General features: G+C 42.6%; 1 protein-coding gene across 1 annotated transcript in view; it reads right to left on the bottom strand.

Moving 5' to 3' along the window:
• Positions 1-25998, bottom strand: part of ETFDH (electron transfer flavoprotein dehydrogenase) — a 412507-nt gene that overhangs the window by 125700 nt on the left and 260809 nt on the right. The window contains exon 9 of the mRNA XM_086962357.1: positions 17552-17695. Within this exon, the coding sequence (XP_086818483.1) occupies positions 17552-17695 (144 nt within the window). The remainder of the gene's footprint in view (positions 1-17551; positions 17696-25998) is intronic.

Below are 25998 nucleotides of genomic sequence, written 5' to 3'. Positions count from 1 at the left end.
AACTAATTAGAGCTCGACGCAACTGCTCAACGGATAGAGAGTTTGAGCATAATATAGCAGATATGACATCTAGATTCCTTAATCGAGGATATAGACAGAATGTGATTTCCAAAGCTGTATCAAGAGTGAAGAAGGTGAGAAGAGAAACTACATTAATAAGAGACAGTAAGGATGGTAGAACAACTGACCAGAAAGTAAGAGTAATAACTAATTATGGAACTGACAGCTCTAAATTATTTTCTATTCTAAACAGACATTGGCACCTGCTTTGTATAGATGATGATTTGAAACCATACATTTATGACAGACCTAGTGTGACATTTATGAGAGGAACAACTCTTAAGAACATGCTAAGTCCTAGCTATCCGACTAAACAGAATAAAACTGACTGGTTGAACAGTTTTAAGGGATTCTACAAATGCGGTAGATGTATATCTTGTAGATGGGCAATGAAAAAGGTACTATGTTTTGAATACAACAATTCTGGCAAATATACTATTGGCATGTTCATTAACTGCGATACAACATACGTGATTTATGTGATTTCTTGCACATGTGGTAAGATCTACGTAGGGAGTACCAAGAGAAGGCTCAGAGACAGAATTGCTGAACACTATAGAGCATTGAAGAATGGTGACACAAGGTATCCGATTGCATCGCATATAATTCAGAACTTTGAAACTAAGGATCAACATGTTTTCTCCTACCATGGAATTGACCACATAAAACCTGACCCACGAGGAGGCAACAGAGTACTAGCACTGAGGAAACGAGAAGTACTCTGGTTGATTAGACTGAAGGCGGTTGAATGTGGGCTTAATGTAGATCATGAGTACGAGTTCTATCTTGGCAATTAAGGGAAGACTTTTGAATAGTAGAAGTGAAAACTGTAATTGACAATGTTGGTGCCTATATTTCTGTTTTATGTTTAGTATTTACTACTTTCTCTCTAACATTGCATACTTTATTGAAAAGAAAATGATTGAAGTAAAAAGTTTTTTGACTGAGTACATGAACCCAGTACTCCACTAAGATTAAGCTATAACTTAATCTTAAAAATAACACTGTTGAACCCACTGCCCCTACGTTATGTCTTATGCTTAGAGTGAGCAGACATGTTAGGCAATGCATGATTTTTGATAAACAATGAAAAAGGGAAAAGATTGTAGTTAACCTGAGGACCACAGTGGTTCACAGGACTAGAAAATATAAAATTAGGATGCATTTGGCCATAAAGGGTGGGATTTATCTAAGTGACTTGGAAGACATTAGGACTGACTTTGAATATTTGCAGTAGTAACACAGACTTAAAATTACTACGGGTGTTTTATATGATCAAGGAGGGACTAGTGTTTATTTAGCCCAAAACTACTTGTATAAGTATATATAGACATTACAAGATGGCGCTTACTGTGACGAATTTACTTAAAAGGCGCTTATACTGAACGCCCTAGTTGGAATTCTTACAATATGTGTGAGACTAACAGCAAATAATAAGTTTTGGCAATATCTTAGCTATGGCAAGAATAGGATCGCTTTAATATATTAGCAGGTGTACGCAGACATTACAAGATGTCTACTGTGTACTTCGCTTCGATTTACTACTAAAAGATGGCGCCCGCGCGGTAACGCCGGAATGAGGACACTATGAAAATGAATAACGATGCGCATATAGACAGAGAATAGGGATACTATCTTCATCGTTTTGAAACAACATATAATTTATAGCGAGTCTAGTACTATTTTAATATATTGGCCGAATTACGGGCATATTTGACACTACAAGATGTCGCCCATGTTTTCTACTATAAATTGCTACTGAAAGATGGCGCCCGCGCGGAACGCCAGATTTAGAAACAGAAAAACGATACTGACTAAACGGTGAGCAAAACGGACGCAATGCAGGGATATTGTCAAAACTTTAAAACTAACAGTTGGGGATAATATGAGGCTTGTTATTGTATTTCTCTTTTATTAGACACGGACTCGTGTCACTGATCCTTTTTAACACGGAGGATTTTGAAGATACTAAAGAAAAAAACGCATATGTACAGATACTGGAAGTTAAGGTGAGGTATACATAACAAATATATGTATTGGGCTAAATAACTCATAGAGACTACTATTGACACAGTTATCAATTCACTTTAGGAATTGATTGGAATAATACATTGAAACTCTGATTATAAACGAGGATTTGGACAAAAATATACGTGCTGGAGACACATACAATATCCCTACCACTATATGGTGAGTGCATATATTGAACAGAGAATAACTAAATAGGTGGACCCATTTGTACCACCTAGCTTGTAAAACCTACCTATTGTTACCGATTTAGTATTGTCAATACGACTATATGTGTGATCATCTTTATTATAGATCAGGAACGTGTAGAGAAGGAAATTGACCCAATTTTCTAAGGAATATCGTTTGGATGGTCCGAGGGTAGACAATTACCATTAGCTAGGTGAGTTATTCACATATGACCTGTTAACTATTGGCGTTTTTGGGAACCACAGTCTTAAACCTACTACGCTGTATACATGACTTGTATAAAACTTGATGTTTTGAAATAGTTTTGGTTCTATATTAATATTGAGTTTATGTCTTTGGCAAATATAGTCCTTCTTGTGAGAATAGTATGTTTATGCAGTGAATATACACTGGACCTGAACTTAGGTTAGAACGGTACTTGTTTTTGTATGGTTTATATTAATATGCAAACAATGTATGAATTGCTTTGCTTTGTATTTTCATTTGGAAGAATGAGACTGATTGTAATCCTTTGGGTTGCAGCCCTGAGGAAGTCAAATTGTCCTACACGGACTTGACGAAACGCGCGTTGGCTGCAAGCAATCGTTTGATGGAGATTTGGATTTGATGTGGATGCAGAGTGAACATTAAAAGAATGAAAACTACATAAAGACTCTCTTTTGTTGATAATATTGAGTGCTCGGAGGACTACAATTACTGTCTGGACCTAGGTTTGCCTTGGGGACTGTGGTAACCAGCCCCCCACCTCTTCCTGAGCACCTACTTGATAATCTGTTTTGCTACATAAACCTTGACGTTGTGCTGTGCGCTCCTGATAGCCGTTACCAATCCCTTTTTTACAGTTACAACAACCAATTCAGTAATTCCACCATCTAGATACACATCCACTCATTCACCAACAGTTCTATATAGTCACTCATACATATACTCACTCATCATATGTAGTGATACACCTATACATCCTGTTACACACCAACAGTCATCCAAAAGTTACTCACACACATAATCACATATGCAAATAAACTATTGAACATCCATTTATTTGCATATACAGCTATACACACACTACCACCTTACTTCTAATGAAACTTACATATACTTACTCTCTTAAACAATCACTTATAGAAACACATACTTATTTAAACAGGAACTCTTACAATCTCTCACTCTCACATATACTCACTTATATACATCAATACTCACATATACTAGATTAAAGCATATGTAGTTACTCATAAAGACACTAGTGAAACAGTCATTCACTCACTAACACACATATACACACACATCCACCCATACAGCCCTGCACATATACTGTCTTCAAAAGACATAGAAACAGTGAGTCAATCATTGATGCATCTATGTGTTAAGTAACACCCCCACCAAACCATACGGATACAAAAAAACCATCTAATAACCCATATACACACAAATGTAGCTACTCACCAACCCATGCAGCCACTTATACACAAAGTGAAACACTGATACAAACATTTAAATATTTAAACAATACTCGCTAACAATAAGCCAGTTAACCAATCAATTTGTTTTAAAAAAAACATCCATTAAGACACATATTTAAACATTTATTCTTCCATCGTCCTTTTTCATATACATATATAAAACATATTTATTTTTCAGAAAGACACACATTCACTGGATGGTGTCATCAGTGATGTCATGAGTGAAGTCACTGACCATGTCTATGGTTTTTTCAGTGAATTTAATAGTTTTTTTTAAATGCTAATTCCTAACTATAATGGATGTGAAACCTATGGTTTTTTCAGTGAATATATATATATATATATATATACACACACACACACACACACACACACACACACACACACACACACACACACACACACATATACATATGAAAAAATATAAATATATGACATTTATTCATAAACAATCATACAAGATAAGTCTGTACGAAAATATCAAGAGGAGGAGGGAAGAACAGAGGCTCACCTTATTTAAAAAGATTATGGAGAACCGCCTGTCCCACAGACGTGTCTGCATTAATGGTAGCCTCCAGACAGTAGTGCTTAGTAAAGGTGTGCCTGCTGGTCCACGTAGCAGCTCTGCAGATTTGATGAAGAGGCACCCCAGCAAAGAGAGCAGTAGAGGAAGTGATTGCTCTAGTAGAGGGGGCACTCGGAGTTGCTTGTAGTGGTCTGCCTGTATTCTGATGGCAGAAACAAATTGCAGCAGAAATCCAACGAGCAATGGATTGTTTGGATATCGGATGTCCTGTATGCATCCTTCCATAAGCTACAAATAGCTGATCAGATTTCCAAATTGAGGCTGTCCTTTGTAAATAAAATTTGAGACACATCTTAACATCAAAAGTATATAAAGTCTTTTTCGCAGGGGATTGAGGATTAGGAAAGAAAGTCTTTAAAATGACCGGTTCGTTGAGATGGAAGTCCAAAGGTACTTTAGGCATAAAAGTGGAGTTTGTGCGAAGCACAAGTGAATCTTTAGTGAATTGTAGGTAAGGTGGTTTTATAGTGAAGGCTTGAATGTCACTGACTCGCCTAGCAGATGTGGGAGCTAATAGTAGATACCTTCCATGAAATAAACTTCAAATCTGTCTTATAAATAGGTTCGAAAGGATGGCGCATGAGTTGTGAGAGCACAACATTAAGATGCCGGGACGGAGGTGGACGGCGAATGGGAGGAAACATGCAAAGTAATCCCTGTAGGAACTGCTGGAGTATCCTGGAAGAGTAAAGAGAATTGTACCATTCTGCCGGAATCTGGAAAAAGCCGCTAAGAATACTTAAAGGGTAGAATGTGAAAGGCCTGATCTTGCCAGATGCAAAAAGAAAGGCAACATTTGTATTGGTTTTGCCTACATTGGATGAATGTTGGCGGCTTGGCACCACAGGCAAATCGTTTCTATTTGAGCCTGTATGTCTTTATTGTGGAAGGTGCCCTAGCAGTGGCCAAGACTTCTTTGCAGTCAGAATAAATGTCTAAGTGAGCAAATTCAAAGTGCTCAGGCGCCAGGCCGCTAAGTGCAGGGATGCAGGATCCGGGTGGCAGATCTGTAAATTCTGAATGGATAGAAGGTTCGGTATTGGTCGCAACTGAATGGAATCGCCCTCGGAGAGAAGGAAGAGATCGGTGAACCAGAACTGGCGAGAGACCACCTGGGAGCAATAAGTTTCAGACGTCAATGCTCCTTCATTTTCTGGAGAACCCTGGGAACCAACGGTATTGGTGGAAAACCGTAGGCATAGATCTGCGACCAGTTCATCGAAAACGCATTCCTGCACAATCCCTTGTGGGAAAGCCAACTTGCGAAGAATGGGCATTTGCGGTTCAGACTGGACACGAACAGGTCCAGAGCCGGCCGATCCCACTCCTGGTAGATCTGATCCAAAGTTGGTTGATGGAGCTCCTACTCGTGATTGGATATTGACGATCTGCTGAGGGAATCCACGAGAACATTGGAAACTCCGGGGACATGGACTGCTGTCAGACTTCTGCGATGTTTGATCACCCAATCCCAAATTTTTGGGCTTGTTGAGACAATAGAGCTGATCTTGTCCCTCCCTGTTTATTTAAGTAGTGCATACTTGTCGCGTTGTCCGTCTGGATCAGCATTGACGCCCCGAGAATAATGGTGCGAAAAAACTTTTGGGCTAGGAAGATCGCCAACAATTCCAAGCGGTTGATATGCCAAGTTCGTTGTTGAGCATCTCATTTTCCACTGACTGCTAGTCCTTGTAGGTTAGCTCCCCATCCCTCGAGGGAGGCACCTGTGGTAACTACGAAGCTCGGGGCTTCTATTAGAAATGAGCAGCCTGCGGTTACATTTATCTTGCAAGTCCACCAATGTAGAGTGCCCCTTATTCGAGAAGTGATGTGGATGAGATCGTCGAAAGATCCCGAGACTCATAGCCACTGTTTGTTGAGTTCCTCTTGTAGAGGTCTCATCATGAGATGGCAGTTTGGGATCAAGGGAATGCAAGATGAAAGCATCTCCATAAGCGACTTGAACAGCCAGACTGAAACGCACCTTCTTGATCACAGTAACTGGGCGAGTTTGCAAAGTTTCAGTTGCCTTTCGTTTGAGACAAAGGCTTGTGTTCGCACAGTGTCTATGGTGGCTCCCAAGAACGTTCAAGGACGAGGTGAGATTTGTCAAAATTGATGGAGAGACCCAGAGATTGGAACAGGGACAGACATCTGAGTGGACATTTGCGATTTTGAAAGAATTCGCCTTGATAATGCAGTCGTCTAGATAAGGAAAAATCTGAATTCCTTCCAGCCGAAGGTGTGCAGCCTCCAGTGCGAAGACCTGTGGTGTGGAAGGTAGTCCGAAAGGCAGGACCTTGAACAGAAAATCCCTGCCAGCCACTCTGAACCTCAAAAACATTCTGTGTCTGGGTAGAATTGGTATATGAAAATAAGCATCTTGAGGGACGAGGGTGGTCATATGATCCCCCCGCCGAGATGAGTTGAAGGATCTCCTGAAGAGTTCACATCCAAAAGGACAATTCTTTTAGATATTTGTTGAGGGAGCGAAGATCTAGACTGGGACGCCATTCCCCCAATTTCTTTTTTATCAAAAAGAATCTGGAATAAAAACCGGTTCCTTTTTGCAATCGGGGAACTACTTCGATCGCTCCTTTTCGCAACATCAAATTTATTTGAGCAAAAACCTCCAAGAAGTGAGCTGGAGGTGGTCCTCTGGGAGAAGAATTTGGAGGGAATTTTACGAACTCTAGAACATGGCCTCTGGCTACAATGTCTAAGACTCATTTGTCTGGTGTTGTGTGACCAATTTGAGTAGAAACTGGAGATTCTTCCTCCAACTTTTAAAGGGGTAAGCGGTTGAGTAGGTGGCAGGTATCACTTCTTCATGGGTGCATCACGGCCTGGGTAAGTCGACTTCCTTCTGTTTTGTGAGTATGAGGTAGAAGGTTGCTGTCTGAAAGACTGTTGGCGTTGGGAAGAGTAACATTGGTTACTTTGATAAGACTGATATTGTCTTTGCTGGTTATAACCTCCTCGATTAGAAAAGGATCCGCGGCCTCTGGCTCCACGAAAGGGCTGCTTACGAAATTGAAGAGTTCAGAGTGATCTTGCTGTCTCAGTATCCTTCTTAATAGCCTGTAGGGCCTCGTCAACATGCTGCCCAAAAAGAGACTTGCCATCAAAAGGCATATCAATTATTTTAGCCTGAACCTCTTGGCGAAACTATGTTGATTTCAACCAGCCCTGCTTCCGCAGGACCGCAGCACCTGCCAGTTGTCGAAAACCTGCAGATGCAACATCCACTGATGAATCAATAATCTCAGCCGAGATTCATTCCCCTTCCTGAAGGATCTTAAGTGCTTCTGACTTAGAAGGTTCAGGCAACATGTCGATGTAGGGAGAAATGTCCGACAACATCTGTCTATCGTATCTTCCTAAGATAGCCAGAGTGTTAGCTGCACGGACGGTCATTGTTGCCATAGTGAACACCTTCCCAAAAGCGTCCAAATGTCTACCATCCCGATCAGGAGGAGCTGACAGCAGAGAAGAGGGATTCCGCACTCATTGTGGAGCTGCTTGACGATAACAGAGTCTGCCTTTGGTTGACCTATTAGACATGCAGGGGAATTGTCCGGTGCCTTATATTTTTTATCGGGGCAGAACCGCAGGAACAGAAGCCGGAGCTTTAATAATCTTTAATCCTTCCTGCCAAATGAAATCAATAATCGGAATGGACCGTATTTGTTTTTGTGGTTGATCCTTAAAATCGTAAAGGAAACAATCCTCCTTCTTTGTCTCCATAGGAAGAAGAAAACTGTATCTCTCTCCATAAGAAGGTGAAAATCTCCAATGTCAACAGGAGGAGAGTCGGCAGGAGCGGGAGTCGACGGAGACAAAGTTTTGTTTTTGGTAATCATCCCATTCCTTAAGGAGGGATCTATCATCCAATTCTCCTTACTCCCTATTGTCGTCAGAGGTGTGAACATCCTCGGAGCGATGCAAAGGAACTGGAGAATGTGGCCTGGGCGACCTAAAGGCTGATGAGGATTGAGAAACAGGTGTGGGCGGTAGAGAAGCAGCCGATTCAGGTGGGGGTAAACAGCGATAGTAATCGTCCAACAAATACTGGGGTAACCATCTCCGGGCCAAAAGCATTCTCTTGATCCACATCCTGATACTTAATGAAAAGTTCTGAAGGGCTTCTAGCAGTACGAAATCTATCACCTTCATCTTCATCTTCTCCAGAGTCTAGCAATTGTTCTGGTAATCTGAGAGGAACTTTAGCTGACAAAATAGTAATTGGAGAAAGGACCTCCAACAAAGAACAACGCCTATGCAGCGAAGAAGGCGTGGTTGTTGAGGGAGGCAACTGTACAGCTGCTGCTGTAGACGGTGTAGAGGTCGTTGCCGGCGTAGATGCAGACCAAATTTGAAGAGCCGTACATGAAGTCAATGGTAGCGTCGACGAGGCAGCTGTTGACAAAGTAATAGTCAACGAGGCGGGTGTCGACTGAGTCATAGTTAACGAGACAGTCGTCGGTGAGGCAGACGTCAACTAGGCCATCGTCAACGACACTCTTTTGATCTTCGTCGTCGAAGGAACGTCGGCGGTAGATTTTACCTCCCTCAGACGGGACAGGTCTTACGGCGATAGAAACCAGTGTCGAAGGCGAGCCCACCGCCAACATTATCATCTGTGGCTTCGGCGAAGAGAAAGTTGTAGTCGTCGCCGTGGCGACGGAATGCTCCGTCAACGAAGGAGTCGTCGTCGAGCTGGTCGACGAGGGACCCCGTTTCTGAGGTAAATACTTGTCAGAAACTTGTTTGGAAGCTTGAGACTTCATAGATTTCCTCGGGGACATAAGGCAGAGTCTTATCCCTAAAAGGTGGCACAACCTTTTTTGAGGTAGAAGGCATCTCAGCACTCTTGGAGGAGTGTTGTTTTTTAGCCACCTTAGCCCCAGGAGAAGAAACTTCTACCTCAGCAGTCCTCTTCCTAGAGGAGGTAGTCTGAAGAGAGGCAATACTTCCAACTTCAGATAAGAGATTGCCTGGTCTTTAATCTTCTGTAGCCATAGAAGCAGACGTCTCTCTCTGTCCCTCAGAGTCTTTTGAGGGAAGGTTCTACAGATCTTGCAGTCTCTCACCTGGAGGTCAGGATATAGGCAGTAAATGCACTTCTTGTGAGGATCTTCTGAAAATAACCGGAGCTTCCCACAAGACTCACAAGGTCAAAGGAGAGCTTTCTTTGAAGAAGACATCATAAATGAAAAAATTCCAAGGAGAAAAGTGAGAAGAACCGAGCAGACCTCAGGGAGACTCCCTTCACACGACATGCAGTAGAAAATCTGAGAGCCTGCACCCCTGAGGAGAACATTCTGGAGTGTGCTGTCGCCTGATTGGCTGTTGTTTGGACTATATATAATGACTTGGACGAGTCATGCTAGTGAGAAGTTTTTTCCTATTGATTTCTAGCTTTTTCACTTCCTGGTTCTAATCTACCTAGGAGGTTCCTATGCTATGCATAATTATTGCTATTTTTATGTACAGTGGTACTCCCACTCCGTCAACGGGGATGATTCAGGCATGTGAATCTATGGAAGATACCCCAATACTGGAGAAATATACCTTCACTTGCCATGGCAAACCACGGTTCGACTACATACTTGCACGGCTCAGCTACGCGGTTCGCCGCGGCAAGTTCGGAAGGAATTAGAGTCCCCGCCTGACACACTGACCAGACGCGGTCATCCTTCTTGCAGAGAATCCAGCTCCAGTTTTTCTGACTCCCCTTGCGGGGTGTTAGAATGAGAGAGGTTGGAATCTCTTTCCGGGTCTCGATCTCTAAGGTATGGAGCAGACTAGAACCTAGAGGGACTCTTGGCAACTTTTGGGAAAACTAAACTATAGCTAGCTATACTTTAGAAAACAGCACCTACTTCTTACCTCGTACTACACTTAGGTTAGGTACACTGGGGTAGAACTATTTAGAAGCACCAGATGAGTATTTACATTTTAGCCTGTGTTATTTATGTATGTATTTTTATGAATATATGTCATAGCTACAAACCATGCTATTGCAGTATTATTTTATCTTACTGCTAACGCTGTACGTATTATACTTCGCATTCTGTCTTACGATTGTAGCAGCTCATATCTCTTGCACGAGAAATAAGACTGTTCAATAAACCCTTTTTATTGAAACGCCAGTCTATCTATTTCTGTGTAACACTGTAGCAACGAAGCATGCACGATTGACTGAGTGAAACTGTGATCTGTTGTTTCCACAATTCTGAGAAGAACTGTTCCGAATCTAAGGGAAACAAAGTGGTCATGTTTATGCGGTTGTCAGAGACTAATCCCTTCTTGTTTACTCAAGATGTTTCTAGCGACCTCTGAACTAGCTGGAACACACAAGTAATTAAGTTTAATGTAATCAATAGAGACATACTGACGTCAGTCCTATGTCAAAACTATAGTGTATATTATTCCAATGCGCAGAGCCTATAGGGGTAAAAGGAACTACACTAAAGCATAGCTTTCTATTTAATAAAGTGCCCTGCAGCCGTGGCAGCTGTTTGGTACCCAAGTAGATGCATAGTTGCTGTGAGTCTCTCCGAACTGAGCTATCACGAGCAGGTGAACACTACTGACTTTCCTAATTAGCACTGCCAACTAAACATTAACAAATCGCTTTCCAAGCCTCACCCGGTTTCAAAATTCACAGCGACCTGTCACAGGCTATGTTCTTGAATTAAATCCTTTTTCAAACAACATCTACCATAAGGTGAGTAAGATTTGTTTCATGCTTCTACATAGAGACGCTGCCACTTTTACTTATCGAACAGATGGGCTACAGCAAGCGCATGCAGCCTCCTAACTTTCTCAGGTCTAATTCTTGAACCAGCCCTGTATTTCTCATTGCATTCTGAAATTTGCAGTTTTTAGTTTTCTTTATAACTAGAACTATCACAATGAAGGATTGGCTTCCAATTATGACACACAACTCGAGGACACGTGACACTTATGCACACTTTTCAAATGCAAAGTTATGGAGAAGAAGGAATAAAAATCAAAAGTGATTGCTAAGGCTATGGCTAACGCTTGTTACAAATCCGTGAAAGTCGTTATCAGACAACTTCCTCCCCAGTTCCAAGTGTGAGTAACGTTCCTGTCTTGTTTCTCCATTTACATATTTGTAATCGTGACTTTCTTCTTTTAAACGTTAACGATAAACCTAAAAATCTCAGCATTGAAAGATGATTTGGTTAAAAAGGCAGCATTCACTCAAGGCGCTATATATCTTCTGTGACACTTTGAACCAGATTTGGTTAATCAGTCACCTGCATTTTCAATAATAGGACTGCTAAACTCATATTTGTAATCATAAACTGGAAACTACAAGACCCAGAATTCAATGTACTGCTTGATACAAAGGTATTAAGTGACCAAAGATATCAAGCTTAAGAAGGGTTGCCCGTAAGCGCTATACTGAAGGTCTCGCATATGGGATGAGGGTCTTTTATGTCGCACTCAAAATACTGTCATTCGATGAATAGTTTCACAATTGCTAAGCCAAGGGGAAAGACCGACTGCAATTCCAAGCCTCGGAGAATTAAAGCATTTACTTAAAATGTAGCAAACTGAACAAACTTATTAATTAAAAACTTTATAAGATTTGGGAACTTGCATTTAAAAGCAAAAAACAACACAGCGAAGCATTTATGCGTTCTCCATTTAGCCACCATGTGTGATCCTTGGCTAAGTGTGCGAAAAAGAAACTTCTGGTACATTGGATAGGACTAAACTAAAACTCCTTCTCTCAACATAACGCATCTGCAGAGATTTAGGTTTAAGTTTAACAAATACAAGCAGCCTCCTGATCCTGAAAGGCTCAGCGTCTCATTTGAGGCAAAGCAGGTGAAAAGGCAAGTTGTTTTTGACGTTTTATTTGGGTTTATTCATAGAGATTGAAATATTGGTAATGCCAGTTAAATGAGGAGCTTTTTTCAAATGTTTGTGGTACTGACTTCTGTCCGGACTCGGACAAAAATAATCTTGGACACCAAAATGAAAGTAGCCCCCATCAGTGAAGCAGATAGCTAAAAAAACAAGCATTTACAATGCAAAAGGTCTCGCAACCGCAAATTTTAGAGCTATTGGCATTGTAAATGGTAATGCCTTTTCAAAAATTAAAAGCCATTGTTATTTACAATACCAAAAGCAACACCTATTGCATAGCATAGCGCTTGTCCGTTACTGTTACTGTATCTGCTGAGCTAACAGGCCCGAGCCAACAGGCCCGAACTAGTAAAGAACCAAAACATTCTAAATCAGTTCGAATCTCTGTTACCATGGGAGAACAAACATATTACATTCTTCACTGAATGATTGAAAAAGCTGCCAATTATAACAATTGCCACTTCGATCAGTGCTGTGGTGGCTGGTGTGGGACTACCTATGCCGTTACCTTGCACCTTACCCATCGTAACGGGAAGCCTGAACATTGCTGCTTGACTCACTCGGTGCGGAGACAGCCCCCGCTGCGCAACAGGAAGCCTGCCTCAGCCATCCGGTGCACCACGACCAGCCATGCGAGCCCCATTGTTACAGTTAATCAAAACATCAAGGCGGCGAGCCAGAAGGCCTGAAACTGCATTCCGTTGCAAGGCGGCGTGAGAAAGCAACCCCTCCCCCCACCGCAAAGCACATATGAAGAGCATACAGTTGTGTTAGTGCTGCGTGTATCTGAAGAGCACAGGGTGGTATTGCGGTGCGTGTATCTAGTGAGCACACAGAGGAGTCAGAGTGATGTGTGGTTTCTTGACAACACGGAGAGGCATCCACGCTACGTGCATCTGGAGAGCACAGATTAGAGATATGTGCATCGGTTGACCAAACAGGGAGGCATTAGCGCTGCGTGTATCTGAAGAGAAGAGGTATCGGGAGAGCACAATGAGCGGCATAGGCGCTGCTTATATTTGGTATTAGACGGGCAACTTCTCTTTTCCTCCTCTTGCAAGGCGGCGCAAGAAAGCAGTCCCTTTCCCCCATCACAAAGCACGTCTGAAGAGCACACAGGCGTGTTAGTGCTGCGTGTATCTGAAGAGCACAGGGTGGTATTGTGCTATGTGCATCTAGCGAGTACACTGAGGAGTATTAGCAATGCATGGTTTCTTGACAACACAGAGAGGTATCTGCGCTACGTGCATCTGGAGAGCACAAATTAGCGCTATGTGTATCGGTTGACCGCACAGAGCGGCATTAGCGCTGCGTGTATCTGGAGAGAACAGGTATCGGGAGAGCACAACGGGAGAGCACAATAAGAGCATCGGCGCTGCTTAAATGCGGTATTAGACGAGCAGCCTCTCCTTTCCTCCTCTTGGTGCCCTCAGAGTAATTATTCTGCTTACAGTCATGCCAGGAAAACCAACTGAACGGATTAAGTGTTCAAGAAAAATTTTGGTTTTGTCTTTGATCGCTTGTCTTTAGGGGGCCATCTGTTTCTAATTAGCGTGAAGGCATGCACTGCCCCAACCTCTCAAAGGAAAGAGATTGACAAAACCAAGATTTTTTCCCTTTTTAGCCCCTTTAGTGCTAAGGCATTATTAGTATTCTCCTTTAATTTCCATTGAAATCAATGGAAAGTCCATGACGAGTTACCCTTGTCATTAGCATCCAAGAGGTTAGAGGTCGGGGGCAGTGCGCTCCTCCACGCTAATTAGAAACAGATGGCCCCATAAAGATAAAAAGTTGCTTCACGACAGCTGTGAAGCAGACGAGCCAGTCCGGATGGGCCGGAGGAAAGGGAGAAAGGGCGGTGGCCAAAAAGCATCATTTTCAATGGGAAGCCAGCGTTTAGCATATATGCTGACGTGACCCAATGAAAATGATGGGCGGGGCTTGAAGTCTCCTTCTAAAATCTACTCTTTCACAATATGTCTCGCCGAGCGAGCAGTGCATGCGCTGCAACGCTAGGCGAGACCTAAAACATGGGGGTGGGGGGTTCAAAGCCTGATTACTTGCTATTGAATATTGTGGCATGATAAGTTGCACATTGAGGCATCATAACCTGGTCCCGGTGGTGCAACGTAACATCACACAAAAATGTGTGAGCAACTCTGGTTCTGGTGAATACCGAGTTTTTTTTAACGTTTAGCCTTTCTAGATTAGTGTGCACTCTGTTGCGAGGCATACTGTGCTTAAATTAATACAAGCGCCCTACTAACTCCTTTTTTGTTTTTCTGTGTGTAGTTTAGTCAGAGCAAATCATCTCTCCTCCCACAGTGTAGATGAGTGTCACCTGCTTGGCCATAGCTTGGAGCTTCTCACCTTTTTGCCTGTATCTCAGATCTTTTCGCTGCCTGTCCAAAGCTCAGAGCTGGATGTAGTTCAGAGTTTTTCCTCACTGTTCGATGTTGATAAAATCTTCTCTCCTGCTTTGAGTCCCTCTGTGAGCTTTTTAAATGACTTCAAATACTGCTTGGTTCACTGCATGTCTGTGTCCCAGTATTTAGTATGAATAGAGTCCAGGAGGAAATTCTAGAGACTGCAGATAGTGGAGTTATCATTTACACCTCTTAATAAAAGGTTACGCATGATTGGCCTTGCAGGTCCACTGGGCAGTTTTGAATATTACTGGCAAAGAGGAAGGAGAGGTGCTCACCAACAGGCTCATGTGTGGATAGTTTTATGTCCTTGCGTTGCAATCTAGGAGTCATAGAAGGTGAGTGGACATTGTAAAAGTGGACTAAGTATAATGTCTTGGAAAAGTACGTGTGTTTAACATTCTGTAGTAAAGCGTTCCATATCTTGGAAGGTCTGAAATAGAAGAGTTGATACCTGCTGACTACAATGTTCTTCTGGTAAACGCAGGCCTTAGTGGGAGGATATTCTTCAGTCCATGAGAAGCGATCCTTATGGCGAACATCTCTTGTGGCATCCAGTTCAGTGTAAAAGATGGGGCCCAGATTCTTAATCGATTCCTAAGTGTGGAATGTTGTGTTTTAATAATGCCACCAAGGGTGTGATAAAATTTAGATTCCTTCCATTTTGTTTTTTACTTCTGGCGTTAGCCAAGACCCTTTCACAATTACTACACTTTTTGTATATTAAATACTTAGAGGGGCTTTCAGCCAGTGCTCTTCATCCATTGGTCTGTTGTGTCACTCACATTTTTCTTTCCCTCACTACATTATACAGGATCGGGCAGTGCTCAACCCCCTTCAGACATTGGTTGACTTCACTGTGAGTGTCTGCAATTATCAGTCTTTAGGTACAGTCGAGGCCATCTCTTTATTAACTTACACCGCTACACTGTTTTTTAATTCCCAATTTCGCTTTTATTTACCCTGTGCTTAATTCCAAAAACTTACCTAGGATGCTCTTCAGAATGAAACATTGATTTTATGTTGCTAATATAGGACACTTAATAACACAAGGGTAAAAAAAATTGCCTTTTACAAAGTCAATAACTAACCCAAAGAAACTGCAAGACCTATTGCATTTTTAATGCTTGTTTATCTCACTCTTGGCTGCAAATTTCAATGGTATCACCAAAACGCACTATATATGAACCAGGAGGTGCTTTTTTAATCTGTATCAGCATACTAGGGAGGGTATAATCATCAACAAGGGAAGAAGGAGGAAGAGGGCTCAATATTATAGTCTTTGCCCCTTCACTGCTTTCCTCTGAATGCCAATAGATCTCATGAGTCAGGGTCACATCACAATTATCCCTACTGATACCATCATGTACACTCACTCGGTCATTACAGGCATTAGTTTTTGAGGGTTAAAGTAACTCACTTTACCCGCTGGACCACCTAGGGCCTCTACAGCTTGATAGCCCAAGGGAATTACAAGCGGTTTTCTAATTAGGTAGTGGGATATCGGTAACATAGCCAATCGTGTCTGAGGTAGTTCAAAAGCAGGGCTTATTTTTCATATAACAGAAGTTCCCCCAATCCCTGCAGTAATATGGTGATCAGTTATTATATACCCTCTGGGAGTGCCTTGGTATAATGACATGTGCAACTGCTTCTTTATTGTTATCTCAGTGTACCTAGTCGTATTTGTCTTTAAAATTATGCTTAGTCCAAGGGGTTAGATTATATCGGAAAACCAAACGCCCCATATTTGCCATTTTACCAGAGCTTCTGGGCATCATTTCACAATGGGAACTTTGATAGTAAAAAGTGGTGTGTTACAATCAACCAGTGAGGCTTTGAGTCAAGGGCACCCTTCTCTCACCAATCCCACCTCTTGGCTCTTCGCCCTTCTCCCTTCACTCTGCACAGCACCTCGCTGAGGTCGGTCTCCTGGTCATCTCACAGGCTTCTTCCTGGTCTGCTTCCCTCCCAAAAGGGAGGTAGAACTTCCCCAGGACGGGGCACAAAAATCCTCAATATCAACAGAACTGGCATTAAAAGAGAGCAAGCTGCACTGGGAGGACCCTACTTTGACCGGGAAAAGGTGAGGTACTCTATATGCAAAATAAGACACGACTACCAGCCCTACACTTGAGCAAAGACCAACAAGTCTGTCCTCACGGTCTGTTAACGTCCACATCAGTGATGTTAACTAGGCCAGCTTCGTCCACGTCCTCTACTTACGCTGGTGTTAGTAAAGGCTGCACCTAATTAGAGCCATTATATGCAGCCCCTATTTGACACTGTTTAATTCAACCTCTTCATCCTAAAAGTAGAGTCTGCAATCGCAAAGTCCTACCAAGGATAAAAACCTGTCAGACTTGAAATGAGAGACTGCTACTTGACAGTGGAGAGCTACCTAATGTCATTCGTAGGGCTACTGATTGCAAACAATTATCTTTAAATAGCCATGGAGTAATTAATAAAATAAATACATTTCTCATGAAATTATACTGCAGTGTACAGTCTTTCATGAGTGCACATAGGCAAATGTGTATTAACACCATTGCTGCTGAGTGTATTTCCCTGCTGTGCTGGGGGTATGGGCAATTCAATGAATTCATGACGAGCTGGGCTCGTCTTCAGCCTGGGAGGAGGCTACTGCATGACGAGCCCAGCTCGCCATGAGCATGGAAGGGGTTAAGATGTTCACACACTGTCTGGATATGAAAGCAGAAGCAAGTGGCATCATATTCAGGCTTATGGTCATAGTTAGGATCCGAGGAACACATTTATGTTGTTACCTTTCTTTAAGTGAAACTCAATTTTAAAAAAACATTAAAAAGGCCACAGTGGAGAGTAAACTAACGGAAATGTGTTTACTTTATACTTTGAGGCAGATTATTTACCTGAAAGCCACCTTCATTGAGGGCCCTAGCTCCATAGGCAATGCGCTTTCCACCTTCCAAAGTTGGTGCCACACTCGGATGGTGCTTCCACCTCTGGAACTCTCTGAAAGGATTCAAGTATGGATTTTGGTAGTCTAAACCAACCTTTAAAACGAAAAAGAAAACAAACATCAGAATGCAGCTAGTTCTTAGTGAGTTTGAAATGCTTGGCTTTACAACACAGTTCAAAATTAACTACAGTTCTCCTTGCTTCGTGTTTGAATCTAGTTTACAGACTTGAAATTATGCATTTAAGCATGGGGTAAAGAAAAGTGACTCATTTGTAATCCTAGTTCTCTACAATAGGTATCTCCAGTAAATGTATTGTACATATCTTGATTACGTTTATAAATGTTTATTTTCATTATAATTACATTTTTTCTAGAGCGCTCACAAACACAACTAAATAGGAAAATATCATAATAATCAGGACAGTACACAATAATCCTTGTACCTCTACAAATTGTGCTGCTACACAGATGGCTTTCTGGCCTCTCCTTGCTTTCGGGGAAGGGAAGCCAAATCAGCCAAAGTAAAATAGAAAAAAGAAAATATATATATATATATTTTTTACTTTTCTTTGGCTGATTGGGCCTTCGCTCACTAAAGCAAGGGGAGGATTTCAGGCCGCCACCTCTCTACCAGCAACATGATTAGAAAAGGCACTTGGAGCGTTGTGTGAGGATGAAGGTCATTCAAGTGGGAGGCTGCTCATGCTGCTGTAGCGCTTCCTTATTTGGCTATGTATGTTGATAACATAAAACTTTAAAAAAAGGTTTATCGATTATATTCCGATCTTCTGGAAGGGGGATAAAGCCAGCTGCAACGACTTCTGTAGTTGGATTCACCTTTAAATCCTTATCTGAGATTTACCAATACCATATCTGAGTCAAAGGTGTTCCTTGACGTAAATATAAGAATTTTAGAAAATCAACTGAATACGACTCTGTATAAAAAACCGAACAACAGTAACAGCTTACTGATGTTCAGCAGTCACCACCCCAGGGCCCTGAAAGAAAACCTACCCTTGGTCAGTTTCTCCCTATCATGAGAAATTGTAGTTCTACTCAAGACTACAAAACAGAACTAACTTAGCCGAGAACCTGATGAAACATCAATTCCCACAATGTATTTGTATGGATTTTAAATGTATTTTAATGCTTATTAAGCGCGGCTGTCACCCAGCGGGTATCCTGGCGCTGAGATCAGTTCCACCATCTGTTCTACCAATTATTCTGCTCTAGGGAAGAGAAAGGTTTTAAGGTCCTTTTTAAATAGAATCAAATTTAGACTGCTCCTCAGTGTTAGAGGTAGAGTGTTCCACATTGTGGCGGCCGTAAAACTAAAAGCGCGGCCGCCCATTCTCACTCTGTTTATTCTTGGGATTTTCACCAAGAACGCTGAGGCGGATCTCAGAGGTCTGGCAGCCTGATACCACGAAAAGAGATTTTGCAATGGTATTGGTCCTTGACCGTGCAGTGCTCCAAAAACCAGGCACAAAGCCTTATAGGAGATCCTCTGCTGGACCGGTAACCAATGTAAGATTGCCAGGGCTCCGGCAGAAGAAGCCGAGCGAGGCAGGGATAGGGCTAGTTTAGCCGCCATGTTTTGAACCCTCTGTAATTTATGGATCAAAACCTTTGGGGCTCCTAGAAGTAGTGCGTTGCAGTAGTCTAACCTACTGAGGATGGTACTACGCACTACTTTTACTCTGGCTTCCCGCGGGAGAAGCGGCAGTATCTTCCGTAGAGCACGGAGCAGGCCCATACATGTCCCAACAGTCCTGTTCACCGAGACGTCCAATTGCAGGTTCGACTCGAACATGACTCCCAGATTGCGGGCCGAGTCTGCTGCCTCCACCGAGCCTGGAATGGAGCTAGGCCAAAAGTCTTCCGGCAATGGGCGAGGGAGTCGGTCAGAAGAGCAGTGCAATATCTCCGTTTTTGCGCCATTAAATTGGAGTGAATTGGCTTGCAACCACTCTGCTGTGGCCGACATACACTGATGGAAGGTGTCCCTCGACACTGCCTCTGAACCCTCAAAAGAAAAAATCAATTGGGTATCATCGGCATAGTTGATGACTTGAATACCGAAAGATCTTATAAGTTGTATCAGGGGGCGGAGGTACAGATTAAAAAGAATCGGACTTATCGCCAAACCCTGGGGGACACCCTGGCTCACCTGGCGTATGGCAGAGCGGAACGGTGGTAATGTTACTGCCTGTTGTCTGTTATCCAAATAAGATGATAACCAGGCTAGTGCTGAGCCCGTTATTCCTGCATTACCGAGACGGCCCAGGAGGACCTCATGGTTCACCGTGTCGAACGCGGCCGACATGTCAAGCAGTACTAAAAATGCTGACTTGTCCTTGTCGACACGCGTTCGCAGGTCATTCAACACGGTAACCAGAGCAGTCTCAGTACCGTGGCCCGGTCTGAAGCCAAATTGAGCTACATCCAGACTGGAGTTGGATTCTAGGAAGTTGGCCAAGGCTCTCGTAACCCACTTCTCCAAGATCTTTATCGCGAATGGTAGCAGCGAAATGGGCCTATAATTGGCTGGGCAGAGGGTGTCCAAAGTAGCCTTTTTTTAGCAAAGGTGTTACAATAGCCAATTTCCAGCAGTCTGGTACAGATGCAGTAGCTAACGATTGGCAACAGATTGAGTGGAGCGGGGGAAACAGCTTGCCCTGAAAGGCCTTCCAGATCTTGTGCGGCATGGGATCAAGAGGAGAGCCAGATGATACACAGTTAGCCAGAGCACAAAACTCCTCCAACGAGGGTATTGGAAAACTCGGCAACTGACAGGCAGACTCCTTGTTCATACTTGACTCAGAAGCCGGGTGGCCTGGGGACACAGAGGGACAAGACCCAGATGGCATAGGCTGCATAGAACCCTCAAGGCCCTTCAGAATGTTCCTAATTTTGTCATCAAAAGCTGTGGCTAAAGAGTCACAAAGCTCCTGTGACACCGGTGGAGATGGTATGGCACATGTAGGGTTGGCTAAGCTCTTTACCAATTTGAACAGGGTCTGTGATTTATTCGATGCCTTTGCCAATGTCTCTTCCAAGAATTTGGCTTTGGCATTTCTTAACTGGAGCTTATATTCCAGTAAGATGCCTTTATAGATAGCCCTGTCCTGCTCTGAGTACCCTTTCCTCAATGTGCGTTCCGCTTGTTTACAGCGTAGCTTCACCTGGCCGAGTTCCTCGGTGAACCAACCATTGGTCCCTCTGGATCTGTCCTTCCGTTTCCGTAAGGGTGCTACCTCGTCCAAGGTTGTTAAGATTTGCTGACAGAGGGCATCATAGCTCAATGCAAAATAGCACATGCCATGAAAAGGGCAAGGAACAACAATAGAGAGGCCCTGCTGGAAGCTAACCAGAAATAATACACGGAGGCATTACCATGCGTCACATCCTACACACCTGATTCCAGCAGGATCAGGAACATTATCAAGAAGCATTGGGGTATCCTCAATACTGGCAAGCTAGAACTGCCAGAACCGAGGTTAGTTTTCAAATGGACCAGCAACCCCAAAGACATGCTGATCCATACTAGGCCAAACACAAAAAATATACAATTACAGAGACCACTATGGGACCTCCCACCCATGATGGGCCATTACACATGTGGCTCGTGTGCAGTATGTTCTTTGACCAAACCTACATAGGAAATATCTTTTTCTAGCACATTTACCTGGAAGTTGGTCAGACACACTAATTGTAATACCACCAACTGAATCTACATGATCCTCTGTCCCTGTAACCTCTGTTATATCGCCATGACCACCAGAATGGCAAAAACACAAACCACTGAACATAAAAGTAACATCAGATGCCATCGAGTGACAACAAGAATGTACACTCATTTTACAACAGCCGGACACACCGGACACTCTTAGGTGGGTCATTTTGGAAGCACACCCGGTAATAACCCCAGGGGCGTTGTTCAGGATTGAACAAAGGTGGGTGCAGAGTTTAGCCACTGGCAAACAGGGAAACAACGAGGACATCCCGTGGAGTACATTGAACAGGTCCTAGTACCCCCCACATCTAGACATCTGAGGTGACCATAAACAGTCCTGTCTGAAACATCTGGGTAGCAATATTTGGCTGCTCTTCACTGTGCCTGGGTGATCGGGCGAGGTTCCAGGTTCCATCAACCTCCTCTGATCGGTATCAAACCCCCCCCCCCTCCCCCCGCCCCCACCCCCCCCCATTCAACACAAGGCTCCCGCTTCGGGACCCGGAAACAGTCTTCACCTGGGTCTCCGGTTTTACTTTCCAACATGCAACATCAGCATTTCAATTAGGAGGCTGGATGCACTTGTATCGTTTTATGGTGGACCTCTGCACTATCATGCATTTCCACATTTAGATAAGCATGTGAATTGTACCCATCAATTGACCGGGTTCTACGTAGTTTGCACATAATGGCATTTACATGAGAAGAGTTATATTATTCTTTTCACTCCAGCGTCCGCTTGCACCTTCCAACAAGGTGCTTGCAGGTCGAACATACATTACTACCTCAAAAATGGCGGCCGCCCTTCCCATCAGTGTGGTAAATCAACACTCTAGTGTGCAGCCACTCGTAATTGACAGACCCAGCGTGCCAAGCCAGCCGAGTATATAGCCGGCACCTGCACTGCCATTGGTACTTCCCGGCTCCGGCAGTGTGGGGTAGGTCTCTTTTTCCAGCATTTTGGAGGGAGGACCAGCTGACTCGACACTCAAAGGTGAGCCTGTAGTTTTAGCAGACATACGCTGCTTTGCGGGTGACCCCACCCCATCCTACCTGTTACATGGCGGGACCTTGCTATCCGCCCCGACTTTCTGACCCTCCATCTTCTCACCAAGTTGGGACACGGGTAGGTAGAGGGGCAGGGGTTAGTTACGGGTGACCACCTGGACAGAGGGTGACGGGTGGCGATCACGACTTACAGCGACCTCCTGACTATACACTTTTAACTACTTTCCCACTCAGTGTGACAGCCCCCAAAGTCCCTCCTCAGGAACAACTGCCTGGTTCCTACTTTTCTGATTTTAAATGTATGAGCTATTTTCTTGGCCAATTATCCCTCTAGGACATGGGACACTTCCATGTGTCATTTACCTGCCGGAAGTTGATGGGGCCAATGTCATATAGTTCTTGGTGAGTGAAGAGCTTGCATTTTTTCAGTTACCGTTTCATTGAGGATGCTACACCTGACCACATATAACCATTGCTAATAGAGCGACTGAGATATACGCATCAGAATTGTATGATTGTAATACATAATACACTTCTATTCACAATGTGAGGCACAATACGGTTGCATGCTTTGACATGTTGTGATGTACAGGGAAAAATGGTAGTCGATGACCAATAGACATGATCATTACTACTGTTTAACATTGTTTGTTTTTCCATTAGGTTGGCCACTCCATCTATAGGTAATTAACCTTTAGGTGTTACTTGTGGTATATCGAGGTTAGTGCACCAGAATACCACAGATGTAGTGTAGATAGATATTCCCACATAAGGTCCTGAAGAATTGCCGCCGTCAGATCATTTCGACTAATAGGCAAGAAACATGTCAACCACACGAGACTGAGCCCAACTACCTGAAACATCCCATGAGGTAGTCGCCACTCCAATTTTTACCCAGGTTGGATGCCAGGGTTATTAAAATTGTTCTGGCTCACCTTCCTAGTCCTTTTTTAATTTGCACAGTCTATTGACCTACATGATCAACATATCTACACTTTTAGGCCCCACACACCCACGTCACCAAGCGGCAAGGAATAAAAGATCTCCGCCAAAGAGCCCCTCATAGGGTGCCTATGAGGTATTGCAGCGCCGACCTGATGAGAAGTGATGAAGCGAACTTTTAAAATAAATTGCGTTTTTGTTCGCTGATTTGAACTTCCATAATTAAATAATAATATTAATGAATTTTGTATTAATTCAACCTAGAATAATGTGCACTTTCATAAACACGCGGGAATAATATTATGTGCTCTTGTTGCATTTGTCAGTATGTTCAAATAATATATTAATTTTGTCTTTTCGTTTTGTCAACATAAACTGCGGCTGATTAAATAATAGCATGTGCTTATTTTTAAGTGTGCTTTTGTCTATGTTGTGTCTTTTATGTGACAAAGTTTTGTTTATTCTTGTGCTCGAAGCTAGGTAACATAAACTAATGGGTTAACAATTGCAAGGAGGGCGGGTAACAGAATATTATTCATTACATGAATTAATTAATGTCTTGTGGTTCCTTGCATACTAGTTTCGTGAAAAGAGGCCTGAGGCCTAGTTTCTGAAAGGGTGATTGATATCCTGTCCTGTCATGATGAGCCGAGCACAGTGAAAGGACGTGGTCAAGGTTGACACAAAATGAAGTCAGTTGAAAAGAATTTCATAATGAAACTGTGCAGAGATGTGCTCCGTCCAAGGACAGGAAGCGGCGGAACCGCCAAGCTGAGGAAGCAGCGAACTGTTGTTTTAATAAACTGTTACAAACTTCCTCGGAAGGGACGAAAGACAATGGTGTCTCTGAAAGGCACATGTTTGGATCGTGAGGCGATGACTTAATGTGGCCTGACGGCTGTCAGCCAATCAACGTGTTGAATGTCACTAGAAAGTATTCTTTTAGTTAGTTTTTAGATAGAGAAAAGGTATAAAACTTGGCCCCTTGGGAGGAGCTTTGTTGGCTCGTTCCTGTGCTCATGAGATGCTGTCGGACTTTTGACTCACGTAAGAAAACTTTAAACTTTGCTTTTTCCCTTTAGGTTCCATTTATTTAGTAAGGGAAATAGGGTTTAGGGAATGAGTTCCTTTTGCTTAAATACTCTTCAATGCGGATTGGATTTAAACTGACAGTCTAATGTGCCTTTACTACATAAATGATTGCTTTTTAAATGCAAATAAAAGAAATAATAATTTGAATATGCTCTTACTTGATAATAAAGTTAATAAAATAGATTTTGAAATGACAAGCTGGTCTTAGTTATTTCGTGCTTAGTTATAATTAGTTAATCCATTGCCTAGGTGGCTTAAATAAATGTACATATTTATATAAATGATGATGATAAACTGCAGTTGTATATGTATATAAATAGGTTTGAAAATAGATCTGATTAATTAAGCCACATGATTCAGTTGGCCAAATCATGTCTCAGTCATTTATGGGTCTAGTGATGAATTTATGAATTATGGCGAGTATTGTGGTTGAGAGTAACGTTTATGAGGCAGAATTTCCTAAGGCCCGCTGGATCCATTTTCTGGTAGCAGAGGATGGTTACTATGGTAACTAACATGCTACATAGATACATAGGATACATGTTTAACACGTTAAGTTTGTCCAGTTGTTATATGTAGTCGAAAGGTTTTTTCCAGCAGTGTGAAAACTCCTGATTAAGTAGCCGGCAGAGTAGTGTGACGGGTGAAGTTACACAGTTCATTTGTTCTGTTTCAAATTGGTGATATTGACATATCACTAGTGTTGTGGACGTACAGCAGAAGTTTAGGGATTCTAGGTATGATTGGTTGTATGTATAGCAAGGATTGCCTATGAAATTGTAGCTTTGAGTGTAGGGACTAGGAGCCCGTTTTAAAACTCGCTGCGAAAAGAGTAGTAGGATTTTTCTGGGCTTGAGTGAAGTGTAAGGTAGCGTCGTCTATTCTTACTGGCGATTGAGGATTTCTATTGGTTGGTTAAAGTCCTGCCAAAGATTTCATGTATACATGGTCAGGGTTTTTCCGTTTGAATGTGTAAAAATGATTTTGTGAAAATAGCGTCGTCTATTTCACGAGTGAGAATCTGAATATTTGATAAAAACTATCACTTTGTTTAGTGAAACGGGCAAATGGTTTGTTTTTCTGTAGTTATTAACTGAATTCATTGAAAAGACGTGTTTTAAAATGGCGCTGTGAAAATTTTGTAAAGGAGGGGTGAGTTTACGGCGTGACACACGCGGCTTCACTGCAGCCGCAGTATACGTCACAGGGTTCGCGCTGCGATTGGTTGACATACAGCAAGCACACGGATTGGTTCACGTGACTGAAACGAGCGGTTAGCTGATTGGTTCTTTCTAAAAGCAGTATTTTCATTGGTTGAGCAAGGTAGTGACTTGGCTTAACCGAATTGGCTTGTTGGTGAGTTTTGCGCACGGATTGGCTAGAGTAGCGGAACAACAAGGAAATACTTACGATCTTTTCTAAATTAAACGGAATCGTTTTAAAACATGAGTTATTGGTACGGAAAGGAGGAAAAGAAGCCTTCATGGTTTCAGAAATTTAAAAATGTATTCAACCCTGATTAGAAAATTGAAACGCGTGGTGGAAAATTACTTCATAAGTACAAAACACCCGCAGCATACATGGAAGGTGAATATGGTTATCATACTGTCCTCTGGTTT

This window comes from Lissotriton vulgaris, chromosome 3_1 (assembly GCF_964263255.1).
Source record: "Lissotriton vulgaris chromosome 3_1, aLisVul1.2, whole genome shotgun sequence".
NCBI lineage: Eukaryota > Metazoa > Chordata > Amphibia > Caudata > Salamandridae > Lissotriton > Lissotriton vulgaris.
This window is presented reverse-complemented; position numbering and strand designations above follow the sequence as displayed.